The 18,714-nt window shown below is 50.1% G+C and overlaps 1 protein-coding gene across 1 annotated transcript in view; it reads left to right on the top strand.

The window, feature by feature from the left end:
• The window catches only part of LOC144736817 (uncharacterized), a 39,372-nt gene that overhangs the window by 1,366 nt on the left and 19,292 nt on the right, over positions 1-18,714 (top strand). Inside the window, exons 2-3 of the mRNA XM_078619460.1 lie at positions 9,300-9,727; positions 12,792-12,849. Coding sequence (XP_078475586.1) covers positions 9,629-9,727; positions 12,792-12,849 — 157 coding nt within the window. The 5' untranslated portion in view covers positions 9,300-9,628. The remainder of the gene's footprint in view (positions 1-9,299; positions 9,728-12,791; positions 12,850-18,714) is intronic.

Here is an 18,714-nt window from a genome sequence, read left to right as displayed (position 1 = left end):
GGTCCCTGCCGGCTAGCTCCGGTCTCTCTCTCTCGTGTCGGATCGTGGACTCTGCCGACTCCACCGAGCGGAGAGAGAAACACCTCTACGGCTACCACCGGCTTCTCCCCAGACTCACCACTCGATCCCTCTCTCTACCCCTGGTTCCCTCTTCACCCTGCTCACTCTACCCGTTCCCACAGTGACCCCGCTTACGTCACGGGGTCTCCCTTAAGTAGCCTAGGAGACGTGACGCCATCGCACTGAACGGCACACCTGACGTCACGTCCCCATTTTACTCCTCTACACCTGTACCGCATTAATAGTGTAGTTCACGCGGGCAAGACTGTTAGCCGGGCTTTCAGGCTGTCTCTCTTTCGCATGAAAATCTACGGCCCCTTCACTCGCAACGTACGGCGTTGTGTTCCGATTTAAAACTTTCGTGACTGCAGGGATTCATCTTCTTGGTTCTTTCGGTAAAGTCACGTAGAAGGGAAATAATAAAATAATAAAAATAAATATTATAATATTATATTGTTATTTTATTATTTTATTATATAATAGTATTTTGTAATGTTATATTTTTATTATTTTATTATTTCCCTTCTACGTGCCGTATAGGTTCTTGTTTCAACATTGTGGTCTGAGAAGGACCGTGGTGATGATCACCCCGCGTTGGGTTTGGAAAGCAGTCGAGGCGGACAGAGGGTTGAAGACGCGGTGGTGGATCGAGATGAGTCACAGAAGCAGCACAACAGGGCGCAACGCCGCCTCGGTATGCGATGCCGCAGGCTGTCTGTGATCCCCCCCCGCGTCTTTCTCCATCACAGCCCTGCGCTAGAACTGCGTCTTGTGGTTTGATGTCACTTTGAGATGAGTCACAGAATCAGAAGCAGACTAATCACAGGGAACAACACCGCATCGTTCTGCGATGCTGCAGACTGTCTGTGATAAGACCCCGCGTCTTCCTGCATCACAGATCTGCTGTGGGCTAAAGAAGTCAATTAATTTGTCCTTTGAAAACGTGACACATTTTTTTACTGTTTGGCCGTGTCGGGTGGTGGAGGGTTACGACACATTTATAAATAACGCGATCTAAACCCAAAAACCTATATTATGAATAATATTGGTCGCGAAAGCCTACGTGTTAAATTGTGTTTAGTTTCATCTTCTTGGTTCTTTCGGTAAAGTCACGTAGAAGGGAAGTAATAAAACAATAAAAATAAAACATAATAAAATAAAATAATTCTCACGACGTTTCGGCTACAACGCAAGCAGCCGTCTTCAGGTGAAGAATGAGACACTGCCAAGCTAGGAGCTTATATATAAGCTGGGTTGGAGGTGGAAGAAGAGCGCCTTAACAAAAATAATGTGCATATCAAGAGGAATTTAGCATATTCATGGATAATGCGTAGGAGGTGGGCGGGGGGGGGGTAAAAGTCATATTATGCCCATGCTTATCCTACCCGCTCCGCACCTCCGATTAATAGCGCGGTCTGCCAATGCATACGGATGATAGCGCCGAAGAAATCATTCGGTTTTATGAATGACTCGGCACATTCTCTCAATAACACTGCCGTAAAAAGGCGAAACAAATAAAATATCACTATCGACCTTTTTTCTTTGTGCCACTGGCCCTTCTTCAGAGCGCACACATCAATACACGCGTTACGATTAAAGGACATTTGACGAAATGTCGCCGATTAAATATCTATTTTTAAGGGCGCACACTCACGCGCGCTGTTGTAATCGGCGGTGTTGTGATTATACATCTTCATTGTCAAACGCTGCCTGTGCACGATTGCCAATGAAGCCGCAGCAGCCACAGCAGCAGCAGTAAATATGAACGTGTTTGATTTATTTTTAATGAATGCCACGTGTGGACTTATGCACGGTGAACTTATTTCGCAACCCTAAGCAAGCCAACCCTTGCTCGACGGAGGTGCGGGCGCGCGAGGGACAACGCGAATCACACAAAGAAGAGGTCACTTGCATACTCGTTGGATCTTTCGGTAAAGTCACGTAGGTAAAAATAAAATTATACTGGTAGGAACCTCCTGGTTACGCCAGCCCACAGGGGATTATTGTGTCCGTCGTGCAGGGAGGGGCTGGGTGTGGAGGGAGGGGCTGAGTGGGGAGGGTGGGGAGGGGCTGGGTGGGGAGGGTGGGGAGGGGCTGGGTGGGGAGGGGCTGGGTGGGGAAGGGAGGGTGGGGAGGGGCTGGGTGGGGAGGGTGGGGCTGGGTGGGGAGGGTGGGGCTGGGTGGGGAGGGTGGGGAGGGGCTGGGTGGGGAGGGTGGGGAGGGGCTGGGTGGGGAGGGTGGGGAGGGGCTGGTCACCCCGTGGTGCCCTTATAAAACTCAACGTTTCACCTACTCACGCCGGCTTGTGCCCGCCCTCACAGTCGGCCATATTTGCGGAATACACCACGCCGCCGTTGACCCTGGCCATTGACCGAGCAACCCAACGTTCCTACCAGCTCCCTCCGCAGGAATGTGTATTAATTCACGACGTTTCGGGCGCAACACAAGCGTCCGTCATCAGGTGGGACAACCACAGCAAGAAGCAATTGCTGAAGTGGGCAAAAGGGCTGCCGTGACAAGAGGCTATAATTTATTTCATTTTACCGAAAGAACCAAGAGTATCGATTCCTGTAGTCACGAAAACTTCAAATCTCGATAGAACACTTCCAGTTAGCCTCGAGTGTCAGCGTGCTGTGGTCAGAAATACCAAAAGGGCGACAAAAAATATCAGACATCAAGGGGAGTTATAAGAAGAGGGTTTTAACCTTTTTCCGGCAGTACAGCAGTTGTGTTAAGATGTTAAAACACCAAACTGAAACCTTTTGCAGGGAATCACGTCTGCATTAACCACGTAATTGTGGTGAACATGCAAACACAAAACAACATGCTCTGATAGTGTATGATGATGATGCATTGTTTTAGATTTAAAGCTTTCGTCACTGCAAGAATTCATACTCTTTGTTTTAGGTAAAGTCACGTAGGTAAAAGATACAATAAAACAAAATAAATGAAAATAAATAATCTTCTTGGTTCTTTCGGAAAAGTCACGTAGCATGGAAATAATAAAATAATAAAAATAAAACATAATAAAATTATTCTCACGACGTTTCGGCCACAACGCAAGCAGCCGTCCTCAGGTGGGGGGGAGGTGAGGAGTCTGAATGACTCTGTCTTATCGACAGACCTGTTCTTCACCTGAGGACGGCTGCTTGCGTTGTGGCCGAAACGTCGTGAGAATTATTTTATTATGTTTTCTTAATATTATTTTATTATATCCATTCTACGTGACTTTACCGAAAGAACCAAGAAGATGAATCCCTGCAGTCACGAAAGCTTTAAATATAAATATAAAGTATGTTTTATTTTTATTATTTTATTATTTCCATTCTACGTGACTTTACCGAAAGAACCAAGAAGATGAATCCCTGCAGTCACGAAAGCTTAAAATCAAAAATAAATAAATTAATAAATTTGTTGTTTAAATTTATTTTGCATTGTCTTTGAAACTGATTGGTCCACACCAGAGACAGCTTTCTTTAGAGCCTCGTCTCAAACGGCGTTAGACCAGAGGACGACGCCAAACAGGCGAACAGCACAGAGACAATGTCACTGTGAGGACATTGAGAGCTCGGGGTGAGCAGCTACATGCTGGTACCTTAACACATTAACACAACTGCTTTATTGCCAGAAAGGATAAAACCTATTCTTATGTCACGAGTCAGTTTCTGTCAAAAAATCATCGCCCCACGTGACAAGGAGAGTTGCAGCATGCGTGTCGCAACCATTCACCAACCACTCCCTGTCTCTCGCGCTTGCAACGACCGATTAAGTCACCCGCTGTTTGAAGTGAATCACGGCTGAGATGTTCGACCCGGATCGGGGGGGGGTAGAGGGGGTGGTGCTGGTGATGGAGTGATGTGGTACAGGAGGATGTGGGGCTGAGTGGACTTGCCGATGACCGGTACCAGCGGTGTCAAGATCGGCCTCAGTGGAGGAGGCTCGTGAAGGACTCTACTGGGCAGTTGGAGGCAGTCGCCCTCGAACAACGGAGGGCGGAGGAGCGACGCTCACAACACCGAACGGATCGTCGGGCGGTTAAAGCACAGCGAGTTGGCACAGTAGGGGGGGGCACAGGTGGTGCATCGGCCACTCGTCTCAGTTATTCGACCCGTGGCACCTGCTGGGTCTGCTCCGTGACCTCGTGCCAGCGGGCGTTCGACACTTCACGTGGCCTCAACGTGCACCTAGCCTGGCACAAGCGTCGTGGTGACGTCACCGCCACTTAGTGGCGAATGGCGCTTGTTGTCGTTGTTGTTGGTGGTGGTGCATCAAGGGGGGGGTAAAAAAAAAAGAATGTCATTATTTCAATTCCCGTGCGCGTACAGAGGGAATATAAATTATAATTCATATTTTCTTAAGATTTTTGAGAATCTATTAAAGTAAAATATTTTATTTCCCGCAATTTTTTTTATCGTAAATAGGACTCAAATATCATCTAGCTGTCGTGGACAAATATATATTTCTGAAACACGTCGCCTCTATTTTATCTCAGAACCATTAATTGGGACAGACGTACCGACAAACCGGAATAATCATTTATTCTAGATTTGAAGCTTTCGTCATTATATATACGGAGTGGTAGCTCTTGCAATCTCTCATTTACTTGATACAGCTGTCGTGGCTGTGACGGTTCCACCTGAAGACGGAAGTTTGTGTTGCCTCCGAAACGTCGTGATTTTTATTTTATTTTACTTTTATTAATTTTAATGTTTTACCTACGTGACTTTACCGAAAAAACCTAAGAATACCGAATAATCATGCCTCCGTTGAAAAAAAACACGCCTTCAAAACACATTAAACGGAAAAAATAGGACGCGAAATATTTCCCAGTTTACCAAAAAAAAAAACCTCATCCGAGATCTGCCCTTGTGGGTCTGGGGGTGGTCGGGGACGGTTCGACCTCGGACGCCCAGTTGCTGGAAGCCCCGAGTCGAGATTCCGCCCCTGGGGGTCCCAGGTGCCCTGGGGGTCCCAGGTGCCCTGGGGGTCCCAGGTGCCCTGGGGGTCCCAGGTGCCCTGGGGGTCCCAGGTGCCCTGGGGTTTGATCCGGGACAGTACGGGACAACGTTTGCGCCGCGGTTTTTTGGCGGCGATGTGTGTGGAGATCCGGCGCCTGGCGTTGGCTGTGCCCAACTCCATTATCGCTGTAGCAGGCAGTGGCGGATGATCCTCGTAGCAAAGGTAGCTGCATATGCTACGGGCCACGCACTTTCAAGGGCCCCGCGCTAAATGCTTTCAAGCTGTCAATTCTGGTTCAGTGATTCTGCACTTGCTCTATTACTATAGTACTATACCGCCTTCGACTTTTACGAACGACCGGGTGTTTAAGGTGAGCGATTTGTCGTAGTATCTGGCTGTATAGCAAGTGAAAAAAAAACCCAATAACTTTACTTCGCAAGTAAAAAATTTGTGTTTTAATATTTTCGTGTGTTTTTATTTATTTAGGGCTCCTTTTTAACGTCATATTACAGGCCACGCACTAGCTTAGGCCGGCACTGGCGGTGCCAACATGCAGCAGTGTGCACACTTTTGGTAACAGACTTCGGCCGACTGAGAAATGTTTCGTTTTATTTTCATCACACGGAAAATCCATTCTCGCCAGTTCAGAATATGTTTGACTTATAGTTCGACTGCAGGAGGAATCCGATGAGCTATAAAGCTTTTTTGTCACAGATGTCCAGTCGGGGCACGGGGTAAGCGCGTTACAAAGACAAAGATCCCCCGTATAGCCTTAACAGACTGTAGGGGGGAAGTGCGCCTTTGTCTCCCCAGTGGCGATGTTTACACACCGCACCAGGTACTCCTTTAAGGCTAAGTCGACCTAGGGGAGGCCCAGATAATCGTCACTGGTGTTAGCCGTGAGCGGGAATCGAACCCGGGTCGCCAGGTTCATAGCGCAGCGCGCTAACCGCTACACTACCGCTCCCCATAATACAACAACAGTGACACAAACACGATAGGAATGTAACGTAGAGGAAAGGTAAACAAACCATCCACACACGTACAACAACGAACCCTCCCCCCCCATCCTACCAGGCAGAGCCCACTAAAGTGTTACGTGTTATAGCACCCAAAGTAATGTAAATTATCTCAATGCGAGGTGGGGGGGGGATTAATCGTACAATGCTTCGTCTGGTTCACTCGAAACGGGGAGGCCACCGTGGGTCGGGGTCCCGGGTCCAAATGCGGCCAACATTCGAAACATTTGTACCTGCAAAATGACTCGCTTGGGATTCGGCACGGCAACATCACAGCAAACTACGGCGCACTTGGATGTGAAAACAGGGCGTAGCTGTGCACAGTGGCATTGGCCAAACATCACAATGCAGGTTTGCATATATTCTAGATTTGAAGCTTTCGTGACTGCAAGGATTCATATTCTTAGGTTAATAAAAAGTGTGCCTTACTTGGCCCTTCCCCTCTCCAACCATTATATATACGGAGTGGTAGCTCTTGCAATCTCTCATTTACTTGATACAGCTGTCGTGGCTGTGACGGTTCCACCTGGAGACGGAAGCTTGTGTTGCCTCCGAAACGTCGTGATTTTAATTTAATTTACTTTTATTAATGTTAATGTTTTACCTACGTGACTTTACCGAAAAAACCTAAGAATAGGTTTGCATATCTCTGGATTTTTCTCCGGGTGCTCCAGTTTTCCCCTCCGCATTTGGAATCAACATCACGCGTTGAGAGAATGTGGCTGCTATAGATGTCCACGTGATGATGACGGCAAACTACGGCGCACTTGGTTGTGAAAACAGGGCGCTTCGGCGAGGCGTTAACATATTTTTTTCAGAAGCGAGCTGGCCACAAATGACAGCTAGTTGGGATTCCAACGACCCACAACTAACAACAGACTTACAGGTGGGCTGCAGAGAAGTCCGGCCAGTAGCCAGCCAGAAAGCCCGAGGCTTTGATGTTGTCATATATATAGAAATAGTAGTGCGATGGGCGTATGCCTCCGATTCTATTTTAAGAGTTACAGCTCACACACACAAGAGTCGGGCGATGCGATACGCCCAGGGGGCACGGAAACGAAGCTACGATCCTTCACACATTCACTTCAACATTCCGAAACGAAACATTGTGGTGGCGACACGGCGGGGTTTCCTGCCGCAGGAATGTGGAATTTCCACCGCCGGCTTGGCGTTTGGAACAACAAGAACAACACGAGCGCATTCCCGAAGTATGGGGGAGACTGGCAAGATCTCCGTTCTATTCTTGCATATGGTGGCAGCAGCAGCAGCAACAACAGCAAAATGTTCATGAGCTCGATGCCGATATCGAGATCCACTGCTGCTAGCCAAGACGAGACGGTTTCAGTAGAGAGAGAGAGAGTTCGTGTCGTGTCGTTCCTCCGTTGCAGGAGCACAGACCACCACAGCGGTTAAATTTAGATTTAAATCTTTCGTGACTGCAAGGATTCATATTTTTGGTTCTTTCGGTAAAGTCACGTAGAAGAAATAATATTTCCCTTCTACGTGACTTTACCGAAAGAACCAAGAATATGAACACCACAGCGGTGTTGACTGGCCTCTCTTTAATGTGTCTCCATGTGTCTCTGTGGGGTCTCTATGGGTTCTGTATGGGTTCACTGTGTATGGTGCAAATCTTGGGTTGCATGGTCACAGTCACACCACTGTGGCTCGCATTTAATGCATCTCTATGTGTCTCTATGTGTGTCTGTGTGTCTCTGTGTATGTCTGTGTGTCTCTGTGTATGTCTGTGTGTCTCTGTGTATGTCTGTGTGTCTCTGTGTATGTCTGTGTGTCTCTGTGTATGTCTGTGTGTCTCTGTGTATCTCTACGAGTCACTGTGTATGTATATGTGTCTCTGTGTATGGCAATGTGTCTCTGTGTATGGCAATGTGGTTCGGGAGCTCGATGATGCCAATGTGGAGGTCTCCTGCTGCTTCTGCTGGTCACGACTAGAGGGCTTCAGCAGAGAGAAAGAGACAGAGATCGTGTTCGCTGTCTCTCCTCCGTTGAAGGAGCGCAGACCGCAGTGATGTCGATTGCATCTTCATGTGTCTTTAATGCATCTTCATGTGTCTCTGTGGGGTCTCTATGGGTTCACTGTACGGTGCATAGTTTGGGTTGCATGGCGACAATCACAACACTGTGACTCGGGTCTTTGATGTATCTCTACGGGTCTCTGTGAGTATCAATATGCATCTCGATGAGTCTGCATCTCTACGAGTCTCTGTGCATCGATTTGTGTCTCTTATGGGTTTACGATATGGGTCCACAGTTTGGGTCGCGTGGCCACAATCGCGCTCCACTGTGGCTCCGGTTCAATCTTGATTTGAAGCTTTCGTGTCTGCAGGAATCCATACTCTCCTTTCGGTAAAGTCACGTAGGTAGAAATAAAATAAAACAAAAGATTGCTTATTCATCTTCTTGGTTCTTTCGGTAAAGTCACGTAGAAGGGAAATGATAAAATAATAGAAATATAAAACAAACACAAAATTTTCACGACGTTTCGACTGTAACACAAGCAATCATCATCCACAGATTTCACACCTGATGATGATTGCTTGTGTTGCAGTCGAAACGTCGTGAGAATTTTTTATTGTTTGATGTTTTTATTATTTTATTATTTCCCTTCTACGTGACTTTACCGAAAGAACCAAGAAGATGAATCGCTGCAGTCACGAAAGCTTTAAAAAAAACATTGCTTGTGTTGCGATCGAAACGTCGTGAATTGTTTTATTTTATTTTATTTCTACCCACGTGACTTTACCGAAAGAACCAAAGAGCAGATTGTGGCTCCGCTCTTTAATTGTCCACATTTATCAAGGAGGAGTGCGCTCACTGCCTGCTGTTGACGTCCCAATGATGCTGTTGATGGTCACACCGCCTCCGGCAGTGTCTACGAGGAGGAATGTCCATGCGAGAATGTTTGGAGGGTCTCCATCGAGGCGTTATATTATTTCGTGCGCCCGCGTTGTTCCACCCCGTTTGTCGGCACATCGTTCTTCCAGATCATGTCCACGATTCGTGAAAGGTGACGGCGCCATCGCCGATGGGTGGACTTCGCTTGTTAATTCGACGCTCGTACAACCTTGTTGAAGTCCCCCCAACATAATCCGGTGGTGATGGTAACAATTGATTCTCCGACGCACGGTTGGACGTGTGTGGTCGAGAGCGCGAGAGTCAACTTTGCTCGATGGCGACGATGATGAGTCGACGACGACGACGAGAAGGAGTCGATGATGTCATTTGTCTTCTTCCTCCCAGGAGCGAGTCGCACACTGCACGTGGCGGAACGCGGCCGCTGCTGCCCTTCTCATCCCCGTCGACCCCTGGGCTCCTCCGCATCCCCCATCTACCCCTGGGCCCTGCTCATCTCCCGTCGACCCCTGGGCTCCTCCGCATCCCCGTCGACCCCTGGGCTCCTCCTCATCCCCCATCTACCCCTGGGCCCTGCTCATCTCCGTCTACCCCTGGGCCCTGCTCATCCCCATCTACCCCTGGGCTCCTCCTCATCCACGACGACCCCTGGGCCCTGCTCATCTCCCGTCGACCCCTGGGCTCCTCCTCATCCCCATCTACCCCTGGGCCCCACGATGGGCAACACGGAGGCGAAGCCGGAAGAGGATGTGCAGGAGCAGCCGCCGGGCATCGTTCTCAACTCGTACCAGCACAGCGAGAACCGCAAGCATCTGGTCAGATGCTCGCCGTCACCACTGTCATCATCAACATGCATCATCATCATCATCACCACCACCACCGTGACCACTATCATCATCAACATCCATCATCACCACCACCACCGTGATCATCATTATCACCACCATCACCACCACGATCATCAACATCAATCATCATCATCATCACCACCACCGTGATCATCATTATCACCACCACCATCACCACCACCATCACCACCACGATCATCAACATCCATCATCATCATCATCACCACTACCACCGTGATCATCATTATCACCACTGTCACCACTATCATCATCAACATCCATCATCATCATCATCACCACCACCACCATGATCATCATTACCACCACCACCACCACCACCACGATCATCAGCATCATTACCACCACTATCATCATCACCACCACCACCATCACCACTATCATCAACATCATCACCACCACCGCCAGGATCATCATCATCATCACCACCCCACCATCATCACTACCAACAACAGCCGCCATTCGCCACTAAGTGGCGGTGACGTCACCACGACGCTTGTGCTAGGCTATGTGCACCTTGAGGCCACGTGAAATGTCGAACGACCGCTGGCAGGAGGTCATGGGGCAGACCCAGTTGCCACGGGTCGACTGACCGAGACGACTGGCTGATGCACCACCTGTGCCCCCTACTGTGCCAACTTGCTGTGCTTTAGCCACCCGGTGCTCCGCTCGTTGTTGTGAGCGTCACTCCTCCGTCCTCTGTTGTTGTTGGAGGGTGACTGCCTCTAACTGCCCAGTAGCGTCCTTCACGAGCCTCCTCCACAAAGGCCGACCTTGACACCACTGGTACCAGTCATCGGCAAGTCCACTCAGCTCCACATCCTTCTGTACCACATCACTCTATCTCTTCTCTAGCCCATGCCGTGCCCATTTAGCCCCCTCGATCCGGCCGAACAAAAGCTGTTTAGGCATGTGGTGGCTGGGCATGCGGGCTACATTGCCCAACCAACGCAGCCTTGCCTGCCGGAGTAGCTCACTGATGGTACTTTGTCCAGATCTTTCAAGGATTTGTGAGCTCCTCAGACAATCCAGCCTGGTTAAACCCAGGATGGATCATAGGCAGGCCAGCCTAAATGTTTCCGGCGAAGATGTTCCATAAGGGTGGTCCACGTTTCGCAAGCGTAGAGAAGGGAGGGAATGACTGTGGCCGAGAAGACTTGAAGCTTCGTGCGGAGCGACAGACCATGTAGCTTCCACACAGCATTACACAACCGATGAAAAGATAATGCCGCTCGACTGATTCGGAGTAAGACCTCTGCTGTTAAACCGGAGCCGGTCATGAGCACACTGCCCAGGTATGGGAAACTCTCCACTCTCTCCACAACTGCCCTATCACCAATTGGGAGATGTGGGGGTGGAGTGTCCGATGGTACAAAATACCCAGGCAGGTGCTTAGTTTTGGTGGGGCTGATGGTAAGGCCCCACCTCTTAGTGGCAAGCTCCAGGTTCAGCAACAGCGCCTCCAACTCCTCCTCTGAGTTAGCAGCAATCACCTGATCATCGGCATTACATAACTTGGTTGAGCAATAGGGAGCCAACCCTTGATCGCACCCGGGCATCGAACAGCCTCCCATTGTATCTGTACCAGATGGAAATTCCTCCGGTACAGCTATTGAAGGCTTCATGAACTACGTGGTCGAAATATATGTTAAATAATGTGGGAGGCAGAGGACATCCCTGTCGCACCCCAAGGTGTACATAAGTAACCACGCCCACCACTTCTCGCCTCTGGTTGATAGGAAGGCGAGCCCAAAGTAGCCTGGCGCTTACAGCTTCCCACACCTCACCGCCACGCTCCAATGCCCCCCTCATTCTTTTGTTCAGAAGAAGAGCCACACCCTGTTGTTTGGTAGTCTCCTGCCCGAGTAGAGGACTGTCCACTCCTCATGGTGACAGGAGCCAGAGCCGGTCCACCGGACCTCCTGAATGCCACAGAGATCTAGGCGGTACCGGTCCAGCTCCCGACAGAGGAGTGGCAGCCTCTCCTCCGCAGTGAGCGTTCGAACATTCTACGTGGCCACACGTACACGCACACCGTACACTCACATACAGTACACACATACAGTACACACACACGGTACACTACACACAGTACACTACACACAGTACACACACACACAGTACACACATACAGTACACACACACAGTACACACATACAGTACACACACAGTACACATACAGTACACACACGGTACACACACACAGTACACACACACAGTACACACAAACAGTACACACACAGTACACACACACACGGTACACTACACACAGTACACACACACAGTATACACGCACACACAGTACACACAAAGTACACACACACAGTACACACACACAGTACACACACACACAGTACACACAGTACACACGCACACAGTACACACACCGTACACACAGACAGTACACACAGACAGTACACACACACAGTACAAACACAGTACACACACAGTACACACAAACAGTACACACACAGTACACACAAAGTACACACGTACAGTACACACACAGTACACACAAACAGTACACACAAAGTACACACGTACAGTACACACACAGTACACACAAACAGTACACACACAGTACACACAAAGTACACACACAGTACACACAAAGTACATACACACAGTACACACACAGTACACATACACAGTACACACGCACAGTACACACGCACAGTACACACGCACACGTACACACGCACAGTACACACACACAGTACACACAATACACACACACACAGTACACACGCACACGTACACACGCACAGTACACACACACAGAACACACACACAGGACACACATCGATGGGGGGGGAGGGGGCGTTCCTCCATTGAATGCTTGGAATTCCTCCCCCATCGATGATTCCTCCCCCCATCGATGAGGGGGGGGGGAGGCCTTAATCCAGCAGTGGATCGAGCGTGACTGTTGACGATGACCGTGGTGGGGGGCAGTGATGATGATGATGATCACGACAATCCCTGATTGCCCGTGCGTCTCTGTTGCTCGTTTCAGGACGTGGCGCACAAAGCCGACTCCAATTCAAAGTCTCCAGCTCATGCCGGCAGTGCAGGTGAGCCCTGAACTCACTCACTGCGGCTGTGTTCACTCACTGGCAGAGGTGGGACAAAGTCATTGTTATGCAAGTCCAAGTCGAGTCGCAAGTCATCAAATTTATGACTCGAGTCTGACTCGAGTCCAAGTCACATGACTCGAGTCCACATCTCATAGGTGGGACAAAGTCATTGTTATGCAAGTCCAAGTCGAGTCGCAAGTCATCAAATTCATGACTCGAGTCTGACTCGAGTCCAAGTCACATGACTCGAGTCCACATCTCATAGGTGGGACAAAGTCATTGTTATGCAAGTCCAAGTCGAGTCGCAAGTCATCAAATTCATGACTCGAGTCTGACTCGAGTCCAAGTCACATGACTCGAGTCCACACCTCTGCTCACTGGTACTGTGTTCATTCGCTGCCGTATGTTCACTCGTGCCCACCGTGGCACCAACACCACCCCCCAGCAAATCGCTCGACTTGTTGAGCGACGTTCAACGCGAGTCGCTCCCCACACACACACGCGCCTCCAGGCACCGGTGACTACTAGTGTATAGTAGTGCATCGTAGTTGTAGCGTATAGTAGTGTATAATGTAGTGTACAGCGTAGTTTATGATAGTGTAACATATACCACCAATTATATATTACACCACCCCTGTACATTGTGAAGCATCACCCACATCGAGCCGGCCATCCACACTGCCAATCCACCACATTCAAATATTGTCTGGGGTTGCCAAACTGGACAGACCGGGGCTCTAAAAAAATCAAACGAGGTCCCTTGAATGTTCCGTCAAACGCCCCCGGATTTTCACGGCGTTGTGCAAACTCAGAAAGGGTTCGCAGTGGGGTGGGAAGGGCTGGGTGGGGGGGGCTGGGTGGGTGCGGGGATGGGCTGGGTGGGTGCGGGGAGGGGCTGGGTGGGAGGGGGAAAGGGCTGGGTGGGTGATGGGGGTGACGCTCCTTGTGCATTGTGGGCACGATCGAATTCACTCGCCATCCACCAACACGTGTGCACACGCGCACGACGGAATTCAATCGGCATCTCCCCCAACCTTTCTGCACGATGAGACATACAACACGTTGCGACATTAGGAAGCAACTCGGAGCTTATGGCACTTTCAAGGAACGTAGAGTGAAAGCTCGTTTATTTAGAGCTGATTTGTGCGTCTGTTTAGTTTGTTATCCTGCCCCCCGCCCCTCTCCGCACCTCCAATTAGCACAGTCGGCTACGTACGGTGCGAAAAAAGTTCAACATCCATACATTATTTGGTGACGCTGCTGCGTTGGCAGTGGCGCAACAGCACAAACAACATAAAACAAATGAAACCCAACACGTCCCATGTCAAATAATGTAACACGGTGGGGCCTTCCAAGGGTAAAAACAAATATTTCATAGGCGACGTTTCGGGCAATGACCCTTCTTCTTGGCATAGAGATGTATGTGTGTGTCTTCTGAAGATTTGTTTAAGTTCCATGAAGAAGGGACATTGCCTGAAACGTCGCCTTTGTGTGTTGGCGCCATGGTGGCCAGATGTTAACTCCCTCGCCTGGCTGGTCTACAGGAGGTCGTGGGTTCCATCCCGAACCTGACGCCTGCTGCTGTATATTTGGAGTTTGCGTGTCTTTCTCTCTCATCATCATCACGGTGGCTAGGAGATGTTAACTACCTCGCCTGGTGTGCAGGAGGTCGTGGGTTCCATCCCGACCCTGACACCTGCTGCTGTATATCTGGAGTTTGCGTGTCTCTCTCTCATCATCATCACGGTGGCTAGGAGATGTTAACTACCTCGCCTGGTCTACAGGAGGTCGTGGGTTCGATCCCGACCCTGACGCCTGCTGTATATTTGGAGTTTGCGTGTCTCTCTCTCCCCGTGGATTTTCAACTTGGCTCCACCGGGTTTCCCCCTACACATTTATAAGCACGCGTTAAGAGAGCGGGTCTGCTGTAATTGCCCACACGGTGATAAGGGGCCGTCCATAAATGACGTCACGCACCTGGGGGGGGGGGGGTCAGACATTTGTGACGATGTGTGACGAGGAGAGAGGGTTTGAGAAATGTGACGTCACATCAAAATGCGCAACTTTAAATAAATATAGACAACACGTTCTACTTAATTAAATAGACTTTTCAATGTTTTCTCCTACAACATCAGAGTGCAGCGCCACGTTAAATACGCACTACAATGACAATAGTTTAAAGCGATATGAAGCATTTTTATTTTCAAAATGGAAATATGGGTTTGGGGGGGGGGCAGAGCTTTGTGACGTCATATTTGAAGAGGGGGGGGGTCTGACTTTTTGTGACGCCGTGTGACGAGGGGGGCGGGGTCAAAAATCGTCCAAAATCTCGTGACGTCATTTATGGACGGCCCCTAAGCCGCTTTCGCTGAGCTGTGATTTGCGAGGTCGCTTTTGAATAGTTCGGTGTGGCCTTACGCTGGTAAAATAAAACAAGTAGCATAGCTGGAGATGTGTTTGCCTTTGAAGGCGGCACACGCACATCCTGAGTATTGGCGGTTGTGTTGGATGTGCTGGTGGGTGGATGTGAGAATTCTTGGGTTCATCTTCTTGGTTCTTTCGGTAAAGTCACGTAGAATGGAAATGATAAAATAATAAAAATAAAACATAATAAAATAATTCTCACGACTTTCGGCCACAACGCAAGCAGCCGTCCTCAGGTGAAGACCAGGTCTGTCGGGGAGACAGCATCTGAACAGACCTGGTCTTCACCTGAGGACGGCTGCTTGCGTTGTGGCCGAAACGTCGTGAGAATTATTTTATGTTTTATTTTTATTATTTGATTACTTCCCTTCTACGTGACTTTACCGAAAGAACCAAGAAGATGAATCCCTGCAGTCACGAAAGCTTTCAGATTCATTTATCTTATATATATATTTATATAAAAAAGTATAAATATATATTGATCAAAATTATATTCTTGGTTTATTTAGGTAAAGTCACGTAGAAGGGAAATAATAAAATAATAAAAATTAAAAACACAATTCTCACTCAGTGAGAATTTTCTCACTCAGTGAGAATTTTATTGTTTTATTTTTATCATTTTATTATTTCCCTTCTACGTGACTTTACCGAAAGAACCATGAATATGAATCCCTGCAGTCACGAAAGCTTTAAATCAATAACATAATATTTATATATTTTATATATAAATAAATGTAAATTCCTGAGTTGGTAATTTGTTACAAACCGGAATTGTCACCTGAAATGTGTCAACTTGCGCACCGATGTGACCCACAAAGACAAAGATCCCCCGTATAGCCTCTAACAGGCTGTTGGGACAAGGGCTGTGAGCGAGTACCAAAGACAAAGATCCCCCGTATAGCCTCTAACAGACTGTTGGGGCAAGTGCTGCTAGCGAGTATCAAAGACAAAGATCCCCCGTATAGGCTCTAACAGGCTATTGGGGCAAGTGCTGTTAGCGTGGACCAAAGATAAAGATCCCCCGTATATGCTCTAACAGACTGTTGGGGCAAGTGCTGTGAGCGAGTACCAAAGACAAAGATCCCCCGTATAGCCTCTAACAGACTGTTGGGGCAAGTGCTGTTAGCGAATACTAAAGACAAAGATCCCCCGTATAGCCTCTATCAGACTTTTGGGGCAAGTGCTGTTAGCGAGTACCAAAGACAAAGATCCCCCGTATAGTCTCTGACAGGCTATCGGGGCAAGTGCTGTTCGCGAGCACCTATGAAGGTTGGTACTGCACAACTATGTGCGGGTTGCCCCGGCCGCCTTTGTCTCCCCAGTGGCGACGTTTTACACAGCACCAGGTACTCATTTGAGGCCGAGTCGACCTAGGGGAGGCCCAGGAGCCGGGTTCAGATGTATCATTGGCGGGAATTGAACACGTGGGTCGTTGGGTCCGTCGGCGCAGCGCGCTAACCGCTGCGCCACCGCTCCGTAGGTAGAAGTTATTTATTTATTATACGATTTGAGGGGGACGACCCCCCCCACCCACCCTGCCCCTCTTAGGGCATTGTCGCTTTCCGATCCAAGTCAGCTGACGCTTGTGCGGTGTTTAAAGATCACCGCTGGTGAGACAAAGGCGGCCGGACGTGGTGATGGTGATAGCCCCCCCCCACTCCCCCCACTCCCCCGACTCCTCGTGCCGACCTTCATAGGTGGTGCTCGCTAACAGCACTTGCTCCATCAGCCTGTTCAAAGTCTTCACGGTGGTGGTGGGGGGGGGAGCTTTGTCTTTGTGTGTTTGTGTGTCCACACACACACAGGAGACCACATCCTGGTCTCCTGTGTGTGTGTGGGGGCATCGCGTGACACCGGTATAACCAGTCCACGTTCACAGTGCGAAAGCCACCACCAACACCACCACCAACACCACCACCAACACCACCACCAACAACACCACCACCACCAACACCACCACCAACACCACCACCACCACCAACACCACCACCACCAACACCACCACCAACACCACCAACACCACCACCACCACCACCAACACCACCACCACCAACACCACCACCAACACCACCACCACCACCAACACCACCACCACCAACACCACCACCAACACCACCAACACCACCACCAACACCACCACCAACACCACCAACACCACCACCAACAACACCACCACCACCAACACCACCACCAACACCACCACCACCACCAACACCACCACCAACACCACCACCAACACCACCAACACCACCACCAACACCACCACCAACACCACCACTAACAACACCACCACTAACAACACCACCACCAACACCACCACCACCACTAACAACACCACCAACACCACCACCAACACCACCACCAACACCACCACTAAAAACACCACTAACAACACCACCACGACCACCACCACGACCACCACCACTCCAACCACCACCACCACTACTACCACCACCACCACCAACACCACCACTACCACCACCACTACTTCCACTCCGATCACAACTACTACCAACACCACCACCACTATCACCACCGCCACTACCACCAACACCACCACCAACACCACCACTATCAACACTACCACCACTCCCACCAACACCACCACTACCACCACCACTACTTCCACTACGACTACCAACCACTACTACCACCTACTACCATTCACCAAATGACCTCAAAGTCTAACACAACCCCCTTGTTCTCACCCGCCTGTTCTCATCCCCCTGTTCTCACCCCCCTGTTCTCGCCCGCCTGTTCTCGCCCCCCTGTTCTCACCCCCTGTTCTCACCCCCCTGTTCTCACCCCCCTGTTCTCACCCCCCTGTTCTCACCCGCTTGTTCTCGCCCCCCTGTTCTCGCCCTCCTGTTCCCGCCCCCCTGTTCCCGCCCCCCTGTTCCCGCCCCCCTGTTCTCGCCCCCCTGTTCTCGCCCCCCTGTACTCACCCCCCTGTTGTCACCCCCCTGTCCTCACCCCCCTGTTCTCACCCCCCTGTTCTCGCCCCCCTGTTCTCGCCCCCCTGTTCTCGCCCCCCTGTTCTCGCCCCCCTGTTCTCGCCCCCCTGTTCTCGCCCCCCTGTTCTCGCCCCCCTGTTCTCGCCCGCCTGTTCTCGCCCCCCTGTTCTCGCCCGCCTGTTCTCGCCCGCCTGTTCTCACCCGCCTGTTCTCACCCCCCTGTTCTCACCCCCTGTTCTCACCCCCCTGTTCTCACCCCCTGTTCTCGCCCGCCTGTTCTCGCCCGCCTGTTCTCACCCGCCTGTTCTCACCCCCCTGTTCTCACCCCCTGTTCTCGCCCCCCTGTTCTCGCCCGCCTGTTCTCGCCCGCCTGTTCTCACCCCCCTGTTCTCGCCCCCCTGTTCTCGCCCCCCTGTACTCACCCCCCTGTTGTCACCCCCCTGTTCTCGCCCCCCTGTTCTCGCCCTCCTGTTCTCGCCCCCCT

Source organism: Lampetra planeri, chromosome 63 (genome assembly GCF_965212315.1).
Source record: "Lampetra planeri chromosome 63, kcLamPlan1.2.h2, whole genome shotgun sequence".
Lineage (NCBI taxonomy): Eukaryota > Metazoa > Chordata > Hyperoartia > Petromyzontiformes > Petromyzontidae > Lampetra > Lampetra planeri.
This window is presented reverse-complemented; position numbering and strand designations above follow the sequence as displayed.